At 40.0% G+C, this 18,890-nt stretch overlaps 3 protein-coding genes across 11 annotated transcripts in view; all 3 read left to right on the plus strand.

Moving 5' to 3' along the window:
* dgki (diacylglycerol kinase, iota) overlaps positions 1-6,009 on the plus strand; it is a 54,797-nt gene extending 48,788 nt beyond the window's left edge. For 7 of the 9 annotated variants that reach the window (XM_068717454.1, XM_068717458.1, XM_068717459.1 and 4 more), the window contains one exon: positions 208-6,009. In XM_068717454.1, the coding sequence (XP_068573555.1) occupies positions 208-312 (105 nt within the window). In that variant the 3' untranslated portion in view covers positions 313-6,009. Of the gene's footprint in view, positions 1-185 lie in introns of all 9 variants that reach the window. The other 2 variants (XM_068717455.1, XM_068717461.1) reach the window with 2 other exon arrangements.
* A 292-nt stretch (positions 6,010-6,301) lies between these two features.
* LOC137877068 (apoptosis facilitator Bcl-2-like protein 14) lies at positions 6,302-10,551 on the plus strand. Its single transcript, XM_068716752.1, has 7 exons — positions 6,302-6,411; positions 7,371-7,785; positions 8,175-8,303; positions 8,693-8,769; positions 9,225-9,386; positions 9,479-9,592; positions 9,686-10,551. Exons 2-7 carry the CDS (start codon positions 7,380-7,382, stop codon positions 9,722-9,724), a joined length of 927 nt encoding a protein of 308 aa, XP_068572853.1. The 5' UTR covers positions 6,302-6,411; positions 7,371-7,379; the 3' UTR covers positions 9,725-10,551.
* A 707-nt stretch (positions 10,552-11,258) lies between these two features.
* Positions 11,259-18,890, plus strand: part of rassf3 (Ras association domain family member 3) — a gene marked incomplete at its 3' end in the record, with an annotated part of 12,394 nt that continues 4,762 nt past the window's right edge. Inside the window, exon 1 of the mRNA XM_068717409.1 lies at positions 11,259-11,721. Within this exon, the coding sequence (XP_068573510.1) occupies positions 11,259-11,721 (463 nt within the window). The remainder of the gene's footprint in view (positions 11,722-18,890) is intronic.

The following is an 18,890-nucleotide window of genomic DNA, read 5'->3' on the forward strand; positions in this document are numbered from 1 at the left end:
CCAGAAACCAGCAGCTTCAATGACTTACAGAGAGAGAGAGAGAGAATATTAATATTACTGTGTACTTTTTTTTTTGTTTTGATGCATTGGCAACGTGGTAATTTGTTATTATTGTTATTATTGTTATTTCAATATGACAACTTGTTAGCTGCAGCCCTGCGCTCCTTTCTGTTTTTTCACCGTAGTGACCGTGTGTGTGTCCACCAGGGGAAGACGCCCGCGGACCAAGCGGAGGGAGACTCGGAGCTCGCCGGCTTCCTGAACGCCCAACAGCAATCTACCGCCCACGAGGACTTGGAGACGGCTGTCTGAGGCGCACGCACACACACACACACACACACACACACACACACACACACACACACACACACACACACACACACACACACGCACGCACACAGTCACTCTGCCTCTCTGGACTCACACACACACACACACACACACACACACACGCAGTCGTAGTGGAGACGAGTGTGTGTAAGTGTAAAAAAACAACAACTAACGAACAGAGTCTGGCTCGTCTGTGCAGACGGAGAGAGATACACACCAGAGGAGTGAACTGCTTCAGCTCACAGCAGCCGGAGACTTTAATGGGCAACTATTTATTTGTATTTATTTATTCATATTCTATTTATTGGTTGTGCTGATTGATCGAGGATGCAAGTGCACTTTGAGAAGCCGTCGTGAGTTCACGTGTCGTTTAGGAGAGCCGAACTCGTGAAAACTCGTTTGTTTTTGGTCACACTTCATGTTTTAAGAAAGAGAGTTCAAGAAAATGTGTTGATGAGCATTTAGAAAAAAATATTTGACCTAAATACTTAAGTTTTATATAACGTTCACCCCATAAAACCTGTGTGCCAAAGACATTACATGGATGTAGTGTCACATCTGCTCCCAGAATCACAGTGGTTTGTTTTCACATAAATCTCTGCTTTCATACCAAATTAATGTTTCATTCAGCGTCACTGGGTCAACGGAGGGCTTTGATGACATGATGAAGGTCCCACACTATTTGAAGTACAGAAAGAAAGAAGGAATTCACTTTTAAAAGCAGTGCTACAAGCTGCTTCACATTCGCTCATAAAAATACCAGAAGCAACAACAAAACAATGTGATTCGACAAAATAGAATAATACTTGATACTTTCACCTTTTCAGGCATCTAAAAACCCGTCTAACTGAACGATCACTCTTCAGTCCATCTGCTCCCAGGTTATATTGATGTGTTTCAAGGTGTCACAAGATAAATACGAGTGTTGGGAACCGCTGGTTTGTTCCACAGTGTTGGAGGCGAATCAGGGAGAAACACAGTTCTCTCATTTACCTTTAACGGCGTTTCGTTGCCAGATGTGGTTTTAAAAACATCAACAAAGCCAGTATCAGCCCAGTATGGAGGATAGTTCAGCTGACTGTGGAGGACAGACCAGACTCTGTTTAAAGCATAATCACTACTCCAGCTGACGCCACACAAACATATTTTAACTTGTCATAGTGTGTATCTGGTACTCCTGACCCGACAAGGCTTTTCTTTTCACGTGCAGCTTGTGAGTGAGTAAGTGTGTGTGTGTGTGTGTGTGTGTGTGTGTGTGATATGATTCCTCATTCCATATCAAACCTGAAAAGAGAATCAGTACAGCTGCAACAGAAACAGTCTCTTCTCTGCTCTCTGTGCAGCATGTACGCGACTACAGACTGTGTGTTGCTGTAATAGTGTGTGTGTGTGTGTGTGTGTGTGTGTGTGTGTGTGTGTGTGTGTGTGTGTGTGTGTTTGCAGCATTTATCCAAGAAGAAGATACAAATCTGAGCCATATTCAATGCAATATGAATAGATGACGTCTTTTGCATTTCTATATTGATCGTTTACATTACATTAATGTTTTGAACATTACCTTTTAGCACCGAGGAGTATTGAATGTGCATTTTTACTTCAGTGCTGGTTGGTTTTATGATTGTCCTGTTCTTTTATTTCGTATGTTACTTTGTGTGCATGTACATGGATTGAACTTTTAAACACAACCCCGTGAGGTCTCTTTTGATATAACCTGTGTTAAGCTAAATTGATATATAAAGTAAGAACTGCTTTGAATTATTTGAAAGACTCCGTAGCCGTCGTAGAAGTCTGAAGGCTTTTAAACTGTTGGAAATCCCGTTTTCTTTTTTAACAGCTACTGAAACTCGGTGTTACTCAGATTTTCTTTCATGAGTCATCGGTGACAGTTTATTATTTCTTCACCATTGAAACCAACACATGGGAAGTTTTATTTAAAAATAGAGCCGTCGCACAGTGAGGCCGCATCTTGACTAGATGACTAGATTTCCTCCAGAGCTTTCAGAAACATTTGCTTTTCTTCCTTGACGTGGCTGAAAGCTCCAGAAGATATTTAGCAAATGGACCTTTTAAGTTGGGTTTTTTTTGGAAACATTGTCAGTTAAAGGTTCGCTCCACCGATTTTAAATTTACTTCCTTCTCAGTCTGTGAAGACAAAGAAAATAATAACGCTAGTCAAAACGTAAACAGTAAAATCAAAATAAAATGGTGTCTGGCAAACAGAAATACATTTTTTAATTGACATTTTAATTAAGATCAATGTTTTTTCTTGGCATCAGGGTGAGTGTACCAACTACCTTAAGTGTTGCTCACACGACAATCTTTTCTTACAGGTTTTAGTTTAATATACCTGAGATGTCCTGCTTCACTTCTGAGTAAATTCCCTCGACTAAATCCACGTTTTCAAGCCTCTCAGATGCGACTTTCTCTGTCTCTTCACGACTGTTTACTTCTACGATGGCTACCGCTGTCTCTCCGGCACTGAGAGCTTCCTCTGAGTGCCTGGAGACGATAAATGAAATCCTCAATCTGTGAATGGTGACGATCTTTCTGTGAAGCCACTATAAGCTCGGCCCGCTCACATGCCTCTTATCGCTCTGTCGAGTAGAAACTCTGTATTAGATTACGTCTCTCATCAGCGTTTCTTTATGCATGGCATTCTCTTACCTCCTTCCTTGGGATTATTTTCTGGTAATGTGACATAAAAGATGGCATTATTGTTGTTTTAAACTATTTAATTATTATAGTTTTAAATGATTTCTACCCGAGTTTCCTCTTTGGTTGGACATGTGGTTTTCTTTTGCTTTTGTATTTCTTATTTTCCTGCTGCTGATGATGATGATGATGATGATGATGGGATTACTTGAAGTTGTTTTATTTTATTCATTTGTTAAAAGAAGATGTGATGCTGTAGTTTTGCCTCTGACATTATTTCCTGTTGTGGACATTTTACTTAACTGTGTTTCCTCTTCAGCCAAAAACATTTATCTAAACTGGGAACCAACCGCCAACATGATGAAGTCACTTTCATGCAAATTTAAACATCCAGATGCAAAGATGCCTCGTAGTGTGTGGTTAGTTCACAATGTTCTTAATTCATCTGTTGCATCATATCTTTAGCATGTTAGCATGCTAACATTTGCTAATTAGCAGTGAAAACAAAGTTCAGTTAAGGGGTGATGGGAATGTCATTGGTTTTGCAGGTATTTGGTCATAAATATAATTGATTAATAACATTTATAAAAGTGGAGAACCAAAAAGAGGACGCTAATCCTCATCCATCCAAAAGTTGTGTGGCCATTTCACTCAAAACAACTAATTTCAGCCTCTTGGTGGCGCTAGAGGAAAAGTCAGATGATCCCCAACATCAGTAGGATTCATCCTCTGAGGACCATGAATGTCTGTGCAAAAATTCATGGCAATTCATCAAATAGTTGTTACGATATTTTCATTTTTGCACGGCTAAAATGATCCAAAATACTTATGAAAGGAAACAATAAGATATTAATCATGACAACAACCATTAAACACTCCACTAGACATCTCTTTTTTTAATATTATATATTATTATTTTTCTGACTATTAGTTATATTAAAAGTAATATGAATGGATTAGACACTTCTCTTTAAGTCATGAAAACACTGTGCCATAGAAATAATTCAGGTAAAATAAAGAAGTAGAGCATAAACTACAAACCTTGAACAAAAACTTCTAAATATCCATGATTTTCTTGTTTTTAAAGGATTATGTTTTTAGGTTTGAAAAGCCTTAAACCTCAGAACAGATTACAAATCAAGAGGTTTTATATTATTATATTATTCATATCAGTTAATCATTGTTAATACAGGGTGTGATAATCGTGTTAATGTTTGCAATCTTATCGAAAAATGCTGATGACAGTATTTTATAGGAGGTCAAACAGGAGACTCTTTACTCTTCCGGTAATAAAATCTCTTTTACATCTTTACATCTTCCTCCACACATTAAATATTTCACTGCTCGTTGTCGTGAACTCAAACCTGATGATAAAACCGTCAGTTACCGTACTGAAATGCGTGTTCACTGTATAATGCTGTATTTTGCTGTACAGGAAATGAACCCTCACCCGTATGACTGTGTTAAATTGCTTCCTGAATGTGACGCGACTGTGACGGATTTCTCAGGTGTCCGTTAAGTCAAACACAAGCTCACTGCGTCTCAGCTGGGAATTCCCTGAAAGGCTAAAAAGAGGACGAACATACTTGTGGAAGGATCACGTTGTCTCATGGTGGTGTTTCTTCTTCTGAGCACTTGAAGGAGTTTCTTGTCCCAGTTGGCTTTAAAAAAAAAGAAGAAAAAAAGTAAAGTTAATTCTTTAAAAACTATCAGAGAAACATGGCTTCAAATGTCAGACTTTATCAACTGTTGAAACAGGCTGGAAACTTTAAATACTAAAATAAATATCTAAAACACAAGTTAAGAAGAACTAATCAGCTGATTTATTCAGTATTTTGATTATAACACTAGTTTACTGAGTTTTTACCAGAAAAATAAATGGATTCAAATTCAGTCATGATAAAAAATTATACATTTTCACTTCTCGTTTAACCCTTTTTGTCTCATAACTTTTACTTTCTGTCTCGTGATTTTGACCGAGTAAACCAAAATGCTATGTTCTTATCATTACTGTTCATCTCTTATTTTAACTTCTTAAAATCGGCTCCCGTAGTGTTTTCTAGATCCGTGGTTCCCAACCTTTTTCTACTTGTGACCTCTTAAAAAGACGCCATGTCTTTGCAACCTTTTCTCAGTTCAAACAACTTTCCTGTTTTATTTAAATGACATTCTGCTGCCTGAGGAAATACAAGTATTCAGTAATTCACATGAAAATATAGAAGAAAAAGTCTGACGAAGTAGAAAATGTATGAGGCAGAAATATGTTTTTGTTTTAATAATATTATGTGGGGAACCTAAATAAATCAATCAAAATAAATAGACATTTGAATGACCAAACCAAAAATATTAAACTCACACCTAAGGTGATATTTCGTTACGGCCAGAGTCAAGTTTAACATGAGTCATCAGTCGTCTTTAACATGACTGATGACTCCTGTTAAACTGCTGCTGGCCCAGTTGTTTTCTTCATGAGTCAGACGTCACAGCAGTCCGTGACTATTTAGAAATGGATCACTTCTTGGAAAGAGGAGTAAGTGTACGTCGTCCCATTCATCGTCAACAACAAGTGCCGGTTAAGTTTTGAAATGTTTGTGAAGATTTCAGACACTGTAGTTTATTTAAATGAATGTAAACCTCCTATTTCTTATTTTAGTTTGTATGTATCAGTTCCCCTTTCCTCTTGTCAAAACATTACTGCCAAAGTGAAAGTATTTCGATGTTAATCAATTTTATTACATCACTGACACACCATCAAAACAAAAACAGGCTTTATTATAACTGTCTGTTAACACAAAGAGGTTCTGGAAGTTTCTGTCACAAAAAATAAAATCCCCACCTATTTACTTTGGGATGAATTTTGTGAACTTTTAAAAGTGTTTAAGGGAAGAATAAAAATAACAATAAATGTGTGTATGTATATATATATATTTGAGAGGCATAATGACAAAGCATGCCAGACTGTACAGCTGTAACAACATTTGAGTAAACTTATCATTTTATTATAAATAAAGTTGAAACACTTTTGTATTGGCTGTGTCACTGTCAGTTTCACTTTCAGTTAGAGATTGTTTGTATTAGAAACAACGCTTGAGAGCACAATATGATATAGTTATATATTATAAACTATAAATATATTATACTTTGTGTTAAAGTGACTTTTGAGTATGTATTTACTGATTTTCAACAGAAAAACTCAACGCTTTAAAGCTTTGAGGACGAGCACGTAAAGTAGCTTTCTGTCACATTACAGTACTCTGACGTGGGCGTGCGTCAACGCGTCATCACGGCATCACGTCATTACGTCGACAACTTTGGACCGCTGAGTCTTTAAAAGTAACTCGGAGGAGGGAGGAGTAATAACCTGCAGACAGTGACTGAGGGAGCTGTCTCTTTGAACCATATTTGTGTCTCTTTTTACTCGATTGGACCGTAAGTACTCATATATATTTTTATGTTTTTCAAATATATATTTTTTTATTGTTGAAGTTTACTTCCGCATTCGTTGACTCGGTACAGTTGTAACAACCTTTTAACTAAACGGTCTTAACGTCGTTTAAAAGTGTCTTTTATTAATTAAACATGCCTTGTGACAGTTAATTAACTTGTTATTTAAATCCCTGACTGTGTTGGTTGTGTGTTAAAGTAAAAACAACTTATTATTAAGTTGATAAACGAGTGCATGCCTCGACATGACCCAGGGAAGTTGTCACGAGTGTAATACCCACTAACCGCCACTAGAGGGCGGTAAAACAGTGAAATACATTTAAGTAAAGTGACTTAAAATAAAGATAAAACTGACTAATATTACATCAATAATAAGAGTTATATTACACTACTATAAGAGTACGAACAAATGTTTATTACACAGTTATTGGAGTGTGTAGAATACAGACATGAAAACAATCAGAGTCAGCAGAAATAAATAAATACTCAAGAGGAAATTATTTGGTAACTATTTTACTAAGTGAGTATTTGTTCAAGTCATTTTTCAGGCATAAAGAGATTACATACAACTTCAGATTGTCGACCAAAGATATAAAGTTTACAGTTAAAGAGAAAGCTGATAAAAGCAGGAAATACTCTCATCTGAGAACTTCTCTGTGGGTCGATGAATAGACTAAATATAAAATATACTATAAACCGTTAGACTACACTGAAGACGTGAAGGGAACCAGACTGCTACTCTGCAAACCAGTTAAAGCCACATTTCATATAATCTACCTTTTATTTAACCGGGTAAAAGTCCCCTTGAGTTTATTCTGACTTTTTTTGCAGAAAAATACAATTAAAGTAAAAACCAACAAAGAAGCAACAACTGATGGAAAGAATATGTTTATGAATAACACTTATTTAGCTAGAAATGTTTTCTTCTTTTTTTTAATTAACAGTAAACCAACATGGCGAACGGACACGTGGAAATCCACGACCCTTTCTCCAACCTGGACAACACCACAGACCCTAAAGCTACAGACTCCGACAGCATGGAGGACACGGCGGAGTTCAGGCTCCTCATGGCCTACGCCAAGAGGAGACGACCTCAGAAGGAATCTCCTCAGAAGGACTTCTTAGTATCCGGTGGCCCCGACACAAACGAGTCGTCCTCACCTCAGACGCCGGACGAGACGCAGAAAGAGAAGAAGAAGAAGAAGAAGAGGAGGAGGATGAAGTTGAAGGGATGGAGACCAAACATCTTCAGCTGTATCAAACCTCAGACAGGAGACAAAGGAGACGAAGAAGACAAAGAACCGAGCCAAATGAATGGGAAGCTGCGTAGTGTTGAGGACAGATCTGGTCCTATATGTGGTGAGAATCTTTACTTTTATTATTGATTATTAGAACCATCGTTTTGTCTGTAAAATGATATAAAATGACAACTTCAATGACTGAAAGTCACTATAAAGTCCAGAGTCCATGATCCACGTCACAAATGAAGATGACGCATCCTTCATCGTCACCTCGTGTTTTTGTACTTCTGCCAACATGCAAATGAGCTTTTTTTAAAAATTGAGTCAAGAAGATTAAATGTGTTTTTAAAACATGCAGCCACAAGTTCTTCCTGTTTATCACCAGGCAGCAGCTCACGTTGAGGCTTTTCTTATGACGTGTTTTTATTCTTAGGAGACAGGCTGGGTCTTGTTGCTGTGCTCATACTCTTTGTTTCCTTTCTCTAAACTCTGTCATGTGTGTTTTAGAATTTCATTCAGGTAAACTAGTAGAAGAAGACGAGGAGGAGGAGTTTAAAGAGACAGCACATACACTGACGAAGATCGCTGATGAAATCCCCTTCGTTCCTCCAGGAATAGAGCCCGACTCTCCAGAAGGTGAGTTTTGGTTTCTTCTTCTCAGAATAAACACGGAGACTTGTGGGCAAGTTTTATCCACAAGAATGTCTCCCGAGCTTTAAGCTTTAAGCTTCTTCTTCCAGGGATGTCACCGCAGACACCCAGTTTATTATACTGCAAATATATATAAATATTGCAATACTTTCGTCAGAGGGCCAACGGCTTGAATTACCTCTGAGTTGACCTCCTTCCTTAAACGTGCCGCTAAACTAAATGTAGGTGATGTTTGAGCAGCGATTAGGATTAACATGCATCAGGAAATATTACTGAACTGTGTGTGTTGATTTTGTTCTTTGTGCTCCTTTAAACCTTCAAATCTTCAAACCTTTAAACCTTTAAACCTGTGGATCCTTGTTGTTTTCTTCCAGGTGAAGATGAGAATAAGAATGTGGAGAAAATTATCGGCCTGCTGCTGAGAGACGCTGGAGACCGGCTCCACGAGAAGGTAAGAAACAACGTTTTTCTCTGAATGTAGTTCATTTAATTCAACCTCTCTGGAGGATTCATTGGAAACTCTTTCATGGCAAAAGGTTTGGAAGCGGTTCGTGTTTGTATGTCGTCGTATTGCTGTTTTTGTGCCCCGTCATCCACCGTATCTGGAAGGTCTAGAGTTCACAAATAGCTCATAAACATTTGAGACGAAAGCGTTTATCAGATATCGTAAGCTAAATGTCCATCCTACTGGATGTTTATGAACTGAAAGTAGTGAAATTATTTCAAAGTTTATCCACATTTCTGCTCTAAAACACGTTATTATTTCTGACATTTCTACTGTCAAGCTCATCTAAAGTGTCAGTCTTATAGATTTTAATTAAAATAAATGTCCGTTCAGTCGCGGAGGTAATATAGTATCAATGAAGTAACTCTGAACATGAAGAAACCGTTTGTGGTCCCCACCAGGAGCTGAAAGACGCCGATATCGCCTCGGAGCTCTTTCGGGACTACGGCTTCTTTAAGCTGCTGATGTCGACTCTTCTCACGAGGATGGGCCTCAAGAGCCCCCACCCGGACTCCCCAGGGCCCAAAGCATCGCCCAAAACCCAGATCGCCGTCGCCTGTGAGGTGAGAGCAACCTTTATGGTGTTATTAATAAATATAACCAGAGTAAAAAAAGTTTTTTTTTGTGGGGGATATTGACTTATGTTTGTCTGCAGGTCACCAGTCGTCTGTCGGAGGTGAACTCGCTGCCCAGGAACCGACTGCTGGACCACGGAGCCCGATACCTGCAGCATTATTATTCCTCCTGGGTTCAGCAGCAGGGCGGATATGTACGTTTTTAAAAACACACCTTTAATATCTTCTTGAACCAATTCATTTCACCCATAAGCCTTTTTTAATAATCACATTTCCCTCTGTTACAGGTGGAAGCCTTCTACAGCGACGATGAGGACGACGAGTGAGCGGGAAGACGTTTGAGTTCCCTTCAAAGACACATTTTGGTTTTCTGCCACTTTCTCAGTTTACATGCATGTGAAACGCTGACGAGCAGCAACACACCTGCACCCTCATGCATCAGAACACATTTGAGCCAACGACTAAACTATTACTACTTTTATGTTATTTAATTAAAAAAAATAATGATAATCGTGTGTTTTCAGGGAAATATAGGATAGCTAAAGTCGTTTTTAAATCAGCATTATTTGTGCTGGAGTTTGGTGGACAAAAAAATTGTAATATTTAACATTTGCACTTTTTCATGAAAATTAATTTAAATGTTTGTTTTCAGAGTTTCTGAAGGATCCAGCAAGTGGTTTGTGTGTGTGTGTGTGTGTGTGTGTGTGTGTGTGTGTGTGTGTGTGTGTGTGTGTGTGTGTGTGTGTGTGTGTGTGTGTGTGTGTGTGTGTGTGTGTTTAATTTTGCTACAAATTAATGCGTAAATGACAAAAAATAAACTGTATTCTTTGTAATAAAATCTTTATACCGAGTGGTTCTTACTGAGGTCGTCACGTGTTCTATTAATATATTCTCTGTTTATTAAAAAGTTTATCGATGCAGCGGAAATAAATATACTTTAGGAATATAAACAGGTTAATTGATCTTGAATATTAAAATTTAGGACATTTTATTGCGATATATTAATGTATTTATTTCATAAGAAATGTGTGTGTGTGTGTGTATATATATATGTATGTATGTATGTATGTGTACAAGACTGCACGGTGCATGTGTACAATTTCATTATAATGTACAAATCTCTTTATTTTACTAAAATAAAAAGTGAAAACAGCACCGTCTTGTGGTCAAATGAAGAACTGCATCGTACTGACAGCAGTCCTGAACCCCATTCAAATGTTTTATAATGTATTTCATTTTTCTACTTTTTAGTTTTTTAATTTCTTTCTCAATGTTTCACCAAGCAACAACTTATTATATTATCATTTTCTTAATAATTCGGCATATAAATGAAATCCCTAACAGTAGTTTGCTTTAATTAAATCTCAGTTTAGATGATTCTAGTGTTCTTAGAAGTTATTAAAGTTATGTATTCAGTCACTCTGCGTAGTTGGCACTAGGCCACACCAAAGTAAAGCTTTAAACTTAAAACTTGTGGGTTTGTAAATGATGAAATTTACGCCGAATTAAAGAACACAGTCCCTTTAATTCACTGACTTATTTTAATCGAGTTAAGTTGATTACGCTTCCTGTCAACAAAGTAATCTATGAATTCGTATTTTTTAAACGGAGTTTGGCGCGCGCTCCTGTCTATCCAACGTGACGCCGCCGCTGTTTGGTGTCTCTCAATGAAATGAGATCCAACCCGTTCCCCTGCACACCTCGGACTGCCTCAACCTGCTTCGCCGACAACAAACACGAGCGCGAGGAGGACGCAGCTCATCAGCCGGTGTCATCAGTGACGCCTCACCTGTCGGTCATTCGTCAATACACCTCACCCGACTTTGTAAACGCGCTGGAGGAGTTCGAGGAGCTTACATGATGTTCAACGTCGTGCACCAGGGTCGGAAATATGTCCCCTCGGTCACGGATGAGTCTCCGGGTACGATGAACGAGGCATCGAAGACCGCTTGGTCGCATCCCGGTGCCAAGTTGCGGATCTCCAAGGCCGGCAAGGGCGCGGCGATAGTGAAGGCTGTCCGGCCGCACTTGTCTCCTCTGCCGGCGGCTTGGAGCGAGAGAGCGCACGGGGAGGTGAAACCACCGGTGAGTTCACCGAGCCACGAGGGGAGAAACGAGATGGACGGTCACGGTGCGGGGCCACCGCGGGCCAGGAAAAGGGGGTTCAGACCCCCCGATGTGAGGACCATCTTCACCCCCGGAGAGAAGGACCCCAGGGTGAGACAGGAGTCCGGGGAGGGACACACCTTCCTGCCCGGAGGCAAAGACACCTGGTGTGACATGTGCTGCCTCTACATCTTCCAGCATGGGGTCACCTGTGCAGGTGAGTCTGGAGGTGATGGGTGTTGGGTCTTTGGGTGTCAGACTTTTAAATTCATGATCATAAACAGATATTTAGGGTGTGTAGGTTCAACTTCAATGAAAATGTTCTATCCAGTGGCTTTAAATTTGACAATTTTAACCCAAAACTCAACAAAAAATTCAATGTTTTCCTTAAAAAAACATATTTAGACCCTTTATATCTTTAGAATATGTATTTATATTTTTAATTTGGGGTGTTTATATTGACATGAAGAGGAGTTTATACTCCATGGTGAGATACATATTACCTGTGACAGGTTTTTAAGGAAGATTCTAGTTTTTTTTTGACAAAATTACATGAATGTGAAAATAAATCAGTATTCTCCACCAGCATTGAATACCAGGGACCTGACCAAAATGAGCAGTAACATTTTGTTACAACAAATTACAAAAGTAAAATGACAAAAAGTTCTTCGACCACGGCTGTGTTTTTTATTCTCAACTTTTTAGGTAAAAAGTGTCTTATTTAGTGCTGAGACAATATGATTATACAGTATTTTAAAATTCCACTTTGATCCTCTAACTAAATAGATTCTATTTTACCAAAGAATAGCAGATGTACTGCTGTTTATATCATTTATCAAGAAAAAAAACACCAAACATTTGCTGGTTTCAGCTTCCTAAATGTGACGATTTGCTGCCTTTTTGTTTTTGACTGTTGGTCAGAACAAGCAGTTTTATAAATATCTAGCTCCAGGGAATTGTCTTTGGCATTCGTCACATTTTACAGACTAAATAAATCAAACTATAAAATACCCTGTAAAGCAATCTATGATGGAAGTAATTGTTAGTTTCTTCCCTAAATGTTTGTCCATTAAAGGCACAACCATTAGATAAGAATAACTTATAGTAAAAGCGTTTTTTTCTGGAAAATATGATATGAATATGATACGTTTATGGAAGTATAATTGAATGTTTTGGGGTTGATAGAGTCAGAGAAGTCACACTGCTTTGCTGCTGTCTCACATTTAGATTGGCTGACGTCACATATTTTGAATAATTGTTTTCAAAGTGGCATCGATACATAATTCAGTAGCACCCTTGACATGCAGGGAGAGCACATGGTCATGGGTGACATAAGTAGGCAGGGCTCTGAAACGCAGCACCTGGAATGCTGTCGTGAATGCAGTCGGACCGGTTCAGGTCTAAAACGATGTCTCCTCGAGAACAAGCTGGACCTTCCTCTGGGTCCACTTCTGTCTGACAAACAATACAAAGAGGAAGTGCAGAGATCTCTTTCCTCGTGTGTTGAGGTGTGTGTGTTGGTGTTGTTATGACACTCAAAAGGTTTTCAATACTCTAAATGCTGCTTTTTTTAAACCTTCATTCACTATCGCAGTTTAAAAAACATGATTGTTTTATATGTTTTCCTACTTCCTGCTTCTCTTTACATGTTTGTTCTGTCATGTAGCTTTAAACGTAAAGAAGAATCTCAGTCATGATGCCTGTAAACGCTCTGAGTGAAAGATTCACTGAACCTTTTTGTCCTTTTTACCCCATGATATTCATTTGATCACAAAACAACTACTAAAAGACACAAAAAACAACTACAAAGAGACACAAAATAACTACAAAGGCAAACAACAACTACAAAGAGAGACAAAAGAACTACAAAGAGACACAAAATAACTACAAAGACAAACAACAACTACAAAGAGAGACAAAAGAACTACAAAGAGACACAAAACAACTACAAAGAGACAAAAAACTATTACAAAGAGACAAAACAACTACTAAGAGACAACAAACAACTACTAAGAGACACAAAACAACTACAAAGACAAACAACAACTACAAAGAGAGACAAACAAACTACAAAGATATACAAAACAACTACAAAGAGACAAACAACAACTACAAAGAGACACAAAATGACCACAAAACGACTGCAAAAAGGGGCTAAACAACTATAAAGCCTCTGAGTGTCCCTCCTTTATGTAGGAGAGGTGTTTGGTCCTTTCTCTTGGGCCTCATTGTCTCATTATCCGTCCATGACAACAAGTCAGATAGAAAATATAAAACGCTAAAGCAAAGCTGACACGGACACAAACAAACTCTTCTTACTCCGCCTTTGTCCCTTTAACCTCATTTTGTTCACAGACAATCTTCCTGCACAACGAGCTCTGTGTTTCCCGTCAGTTTGACCAGCAGTGCTGATGGACTTTATCTGGTTATTAAGTGAGTGGGCTCATTTAAAATGCAGTTGATTGCCACTCAGGAAGCCCGTTAAAGGCCCATTACTCCGACTGAGCGTCAACGACTTTCTCAAATGGACTAAAATAATATCTCAGATGAGAAGACAAACTTCTAGAGGTGAGACTCTGATGTCCTGCAGCTCTCTGCAGAGGACCACCGGTCACTGGTTCACTTATTAACACAGAAAACAGTCACTTATAAGTCAGTTGAGCAACAACAGCTCAGTGAATTCTCTTAAAGTTTAATTTTACTACATTATGTAGACGTGATCTTTTTGGTTTATTTAATAATACAGTAAATTCATTTTTTTTACTGGACATAGTTTCATGACTTTGTTGGTGAAATTCAGTAATTTGAGTGAGTTAATAAATATAAAAAACACAATCAAAAGCCTGACTGATACATAAACAAACATGGATGACTTACTTGTAGTTATTAAAACACCTGAATTTGAAGAAACATTTTTTATTTTCCCTGTAAATTATACCCAACTACGTATTTCCTCCCAGAAAATCACCAAGAAATGTATTAGGAAATTAGCCGAGAAATAAAGCATTCCACAGTTCATCTACCTATTTTTTAATATGTCCAAACTTTACAGATCTCGCGCCAGAATTACACCCAATAAGTTGACTTTCATCTCGCGTTAAAATATAATTTATACTTATTTGTTTTGAGAGCCGAGATGATAAAGATGTGTGCTCTTTAGAGTTGTTGTCAGTGGTCTCTGGTGGACAAACAATGTAATGGAGACACAGTTTGTAGACCTCCAACATGTTGTTATTATTTACCTGCTGACTCATACGTCAAAACTGAATCTTTGATAAACTAAAAAAGTATTGATCATATCTAATGATTACACTATTTTAAAGTCTCTATGTTTAATAACTTCATATATTTAGTTGAATTTAGTGAATCACAGAGTCTCCTCAGGATGAAAACACAATGAAATGAAATGTTGTGTTTTTATACTATACACTGTAGCAGTTTCTTTTTTTTACATTTTCTATTTTGATAATGTGTAAAGTAATTGAAGCTTTCAGATAATTGCAGTGGGCTAAAAAGCACAAAACTTCTCTCTGAAATGTGGTGGAGTTGAAGTAGAAAGTGTAATCTAATCAAGTGAAGTACAAGTACCTTCAATTTATACTTGAGTAAATGTATATAGTTACATTCCACCAGTGACATGGAGACTGTTACTGGAGAAAACCTAGTAGTTCATCCCAGTGAATTAATGTATTCAGGACTGAAGTGGGTCAGATGAGTCTCTCTCTGTCTGTCTGTCTCTCTCTCTCTCTCTCTCTCTCTCTCTGTCTATCTCTCTCTCTCTCTCTGTCTGTCTGTCTCTCTCTCCCTCTCTCTCTCTGTCTGCCTGTCTCTCTCTGTCTGTCTGTCTTTGTCTGTCTCTCTCTCTCTCTCTCTGTCTGTCTTTGTCTGTCTCTCTCTCTCTCTCTCTCTCTCTCTCTCTCTCTCTGTCTTTGTCTGTCTCTCTCTCTGTCTCTCTCTCTATCTCTCTATCTCTCTATCTCTGTCTTTGTCTGTCTCTCTCTCTGTCTCTCCCTCTATCTCTCTATCTCTCTATCTCTGTCTTTGTCTGTCTCTCTCTCTGTCTCTCTCTCTATCTCTCTATCTCTCTATCTCTGTCTTTGTCTGTCTCTCTCTCTGTCTCTCCCTCTATCTCTCTATCTCTCTATCTCTGTCTTTGTCTGTCTCTCTCTCTGTCTCTCTCTCTATCTCTCTATCTCTCTATCTCTGTCTTTGTCTGTCTCTCTCTCTGTCTCTCCCTCTCTCTCTCTCTCTCTCTCTCTCTCTCTCTCTCTCTCTCTCTCTCTCTCTCTCTCTCTCTCTGTCTGTCTCTGTCTATCTCTCTCTATCTCTGTCTCTCTCCCTCTCTCTCTGTCTGTCTGTCTGTCTCTGTCTGTCTCTCTCTCTGTCTCTCCCTCTCTCTCTCTCTCTCTCTCTCTCTCTCTCTCTCTCTCTCTCTCTCTCTCTCTCTCTCTGTCTGTCTCTGTCTATCTCTCTCTATCTCTGTCTCTCTCCCTCTCTCTCTGTCTGTCTGTCTGTCTCTGTCTGTCTGTCTGTCTGTCTCTCTCTCTCGCTCTCTCTCTCTCGCCTGCAGGTCTCTCGTCCTTTCGTCTCTTTGTCTCGTTCTCATCAAGATGAAGTAACAGAAACCTGCCACACAGATCAGGACTGCTTTGTGTGATGAGGTTTAATGTTGCAGCAGAAACACAGAAACACTCTGTGTGTGTGTGTGTGTGTGTGTGTGTGTGTGTGTGTGTGTGTGTGTGTGTGTGTGCGTGTGCGTGTGCGTGTGTGTGTGTCTATTAGTCGCGGGCCGGTAGATGGAGTTTAAGTATGAATAATGTCTCCCTGGTTTGTTGGCTTCCATCTGTTCTCTGTTATTTTCACATAATAGGACAGAAAAATACAACTCCTGCTGCTTTCAATGCAGACTCGTATTTGTGGCTCTCATAATAGTAAACTGGTCAATATGCACATTATTGATTCCAGTATCACACGATACTTAAGTCACAATACATTATTATCACGATACTTAAGCTGCGATACCATATTATCACAATAATTATGTCACGATATGATCTTATTGTGATTTAAAACATTTTGAGATCTGCTGAATATTCAGATAATACACTGCCTGGCCAAAAAAAAAGTCGCCACCAAAAAAAAAGGGTCACACACTCTAATATTTCGTTGGACCGCCTTTAGCTTTGATTACGGCGTGCATTCGCTGTGGCGTTGTTTCGATCAGCTTCTGCAATGTCACAAGATTGATTTCCATCCAGTGTTGCATTAATTTCTCACCAAGATCTTGTATTGATGACGGTAGAGTCTGACCGCTGCGCAAAGCCTTCTCCAGCACATCCCAAAGATTCTCAATGGGGTGAAGGTCTGGACTCTGTGGTGGCCAACCCATGTGTGAACATGATGTCTCATGCTCCCTGAACCACTCGTTCACAATTTGAGCCCGATGAATCCTGGCATTGTCATCTTGGAATATGCCCGTGCCATCAGGGAAGAAAGAATCCATTGATGGAATAACCTGGTCATTCAGTGTATTCAGGTAGTCAGCTGACCTCATTGTTTGAGCACATACTGTTGCTGAACCTAGACCTGACCAACTGCAGCAACCCCAGATCATAGCACCGCCCCCACAGGCTTGTACAGTAGGCACTAGGCATGATGATCCAGGTGGCGACTTTTTTTTTGGCCAGGCAGTGTATATTCATTCATTCATTCATCTTCGTCCGCTTATCCGGGATCGGGTCGCGGGGGCAACAGCTCCAGCAGGGGACCCCAAACTTCCCTTTCCCGGTGCCACATCAGCTCAGCTCTGACTGGGGGATCCCGAGGCGCTCCCAGGCCAGTTTGGAGATATAGTCCCTCCACCTGGTCCTGGGCCTCCCTCGGGGTCTCCTCCCAGCTGGTCGTGCCTGGAACACCTCCCTAGGGAGGCGCCCAGGTGGCATCCTCACCAGATGCCCGAACCACCTCAACTGGCTCCGTTCCACGCAAAGGAGCAGCGGCTCTACTCCGAGTCCCTCACGGATGACCGAACTTCTCACCCTATCTCTAAGGGAGATGCCCGCCACCCTCCTGAGGAAACCCATTTCGGCCGCTTGTACCCGCGATCTAATTCTTTCGGTCATGACCCAGTCCACATGACCACAGGTGAGGGGAGGAACCAAGATCGCCCGGTAGATAGAGAGCTTTGCCTTGCGGCTCAGCTCTCTTTTCGTCACAACGGTGCGGTAAATCAACTGCAATACCGCCCCAGCTGCTCCGATTCTCCGGCCAATCTCACGTTCCATTGTTCCCTCACTCGCGAACAAGACCCCGAGGTACTTGAACTCCTTCACTTGGGGTAAGGACTCATTCCCTACCCGGAGTGGGCAATCCACCGGTTTCCTGCTGAGAACCATGGCCTCAGATTTAGAGGTGCTGATCCTCATCCCAACCGCTTCACACTCGGCTGCGAACCGATCCAGTGAGTGCTGGAGGTCACAGCCCTATGAAGACATCAGGACCACATCATCTGCAAAAAGCAGCGATGCAATCCTCAGCCCACCAAACTGTAAACACTCCTCCCCACGACTACGCCTCCATATCCTGTCCATGAATACCACAAACAGGATTGGTGACAAAGCGCAGCCCTGGCGGAGGCCAACCCTCACCGGAAATGAGTCCGACTTACTACGGAGAACCCGGACACAGCTCTCGCTTTGGGCATACAGGGATTGGATGGCCCCCAGAAGTGGCCCCCTCACCCCATACTCCCACAGCACCTCCCACAGTATCTCCCGGGGGACCCGGTCATACGCCTTCTCCAGGTCCACAAAACACATGTAGACCGGATGGGCGTGTATATATTGCGATTTATTACCTTTTTTCAACAGCAAATTATGTAGTTTTTAAACATCAATTTTATCTTATGAGATGAAGTTCTCGTTTCATCTCACCTCAATCATGTTTTTATTGCAGCACAATGCGAGCAAAACAGTGCATTTTATTCTGCCAATCCCGCAGACTTTAAATACGACAGCACCAGAAAAAACTCAGCACCATCTAGTGGAAAAGCAGTTGTTACCAATAGATTTATTTGTATTTGTAATGTCAGTTTATATATTAAAAGATCGATACCTGGCGTCCACGCTTTGATGAAATATTGCTTCATAAATTATTGCGATACGATGCTTTCCCCCACCGCCAAACAACCCGTTTGTACTGGGTAAAGTTTTGACCCAGTTATTTTTAAATGTGTGCTCATGATACAAGCAGAGGAAGAGACAAAGAGGTTTCACATTGTAGCGTAGTTTGTTATGCCGGAGAGAGGCTCATTTTGAACCATTGTGCAAAATACTGTGTGTGTGTGTGTGTGTGTGTGTGTGTGTGTGTGTGTGTGTGTCATCAGCT

Source organism: Cebidichthys violaceus, unplaced genomic scaffold (genome assembly GCF_023349555.1).
Source record: "Cebidichthys violaceus isolate CVI_PGR_0920_01 unplaced genomic scaffold, fCebVio1.0.p SCAF_21, whole genome shotgun sequence".
Classification (NCBI taxonomy): Eukaryota; Metazoa; Chordata; class Actinopteri; order Perciformes; family Stichaeidae; genus Cebidichthys; species Cebidichthys violaceus.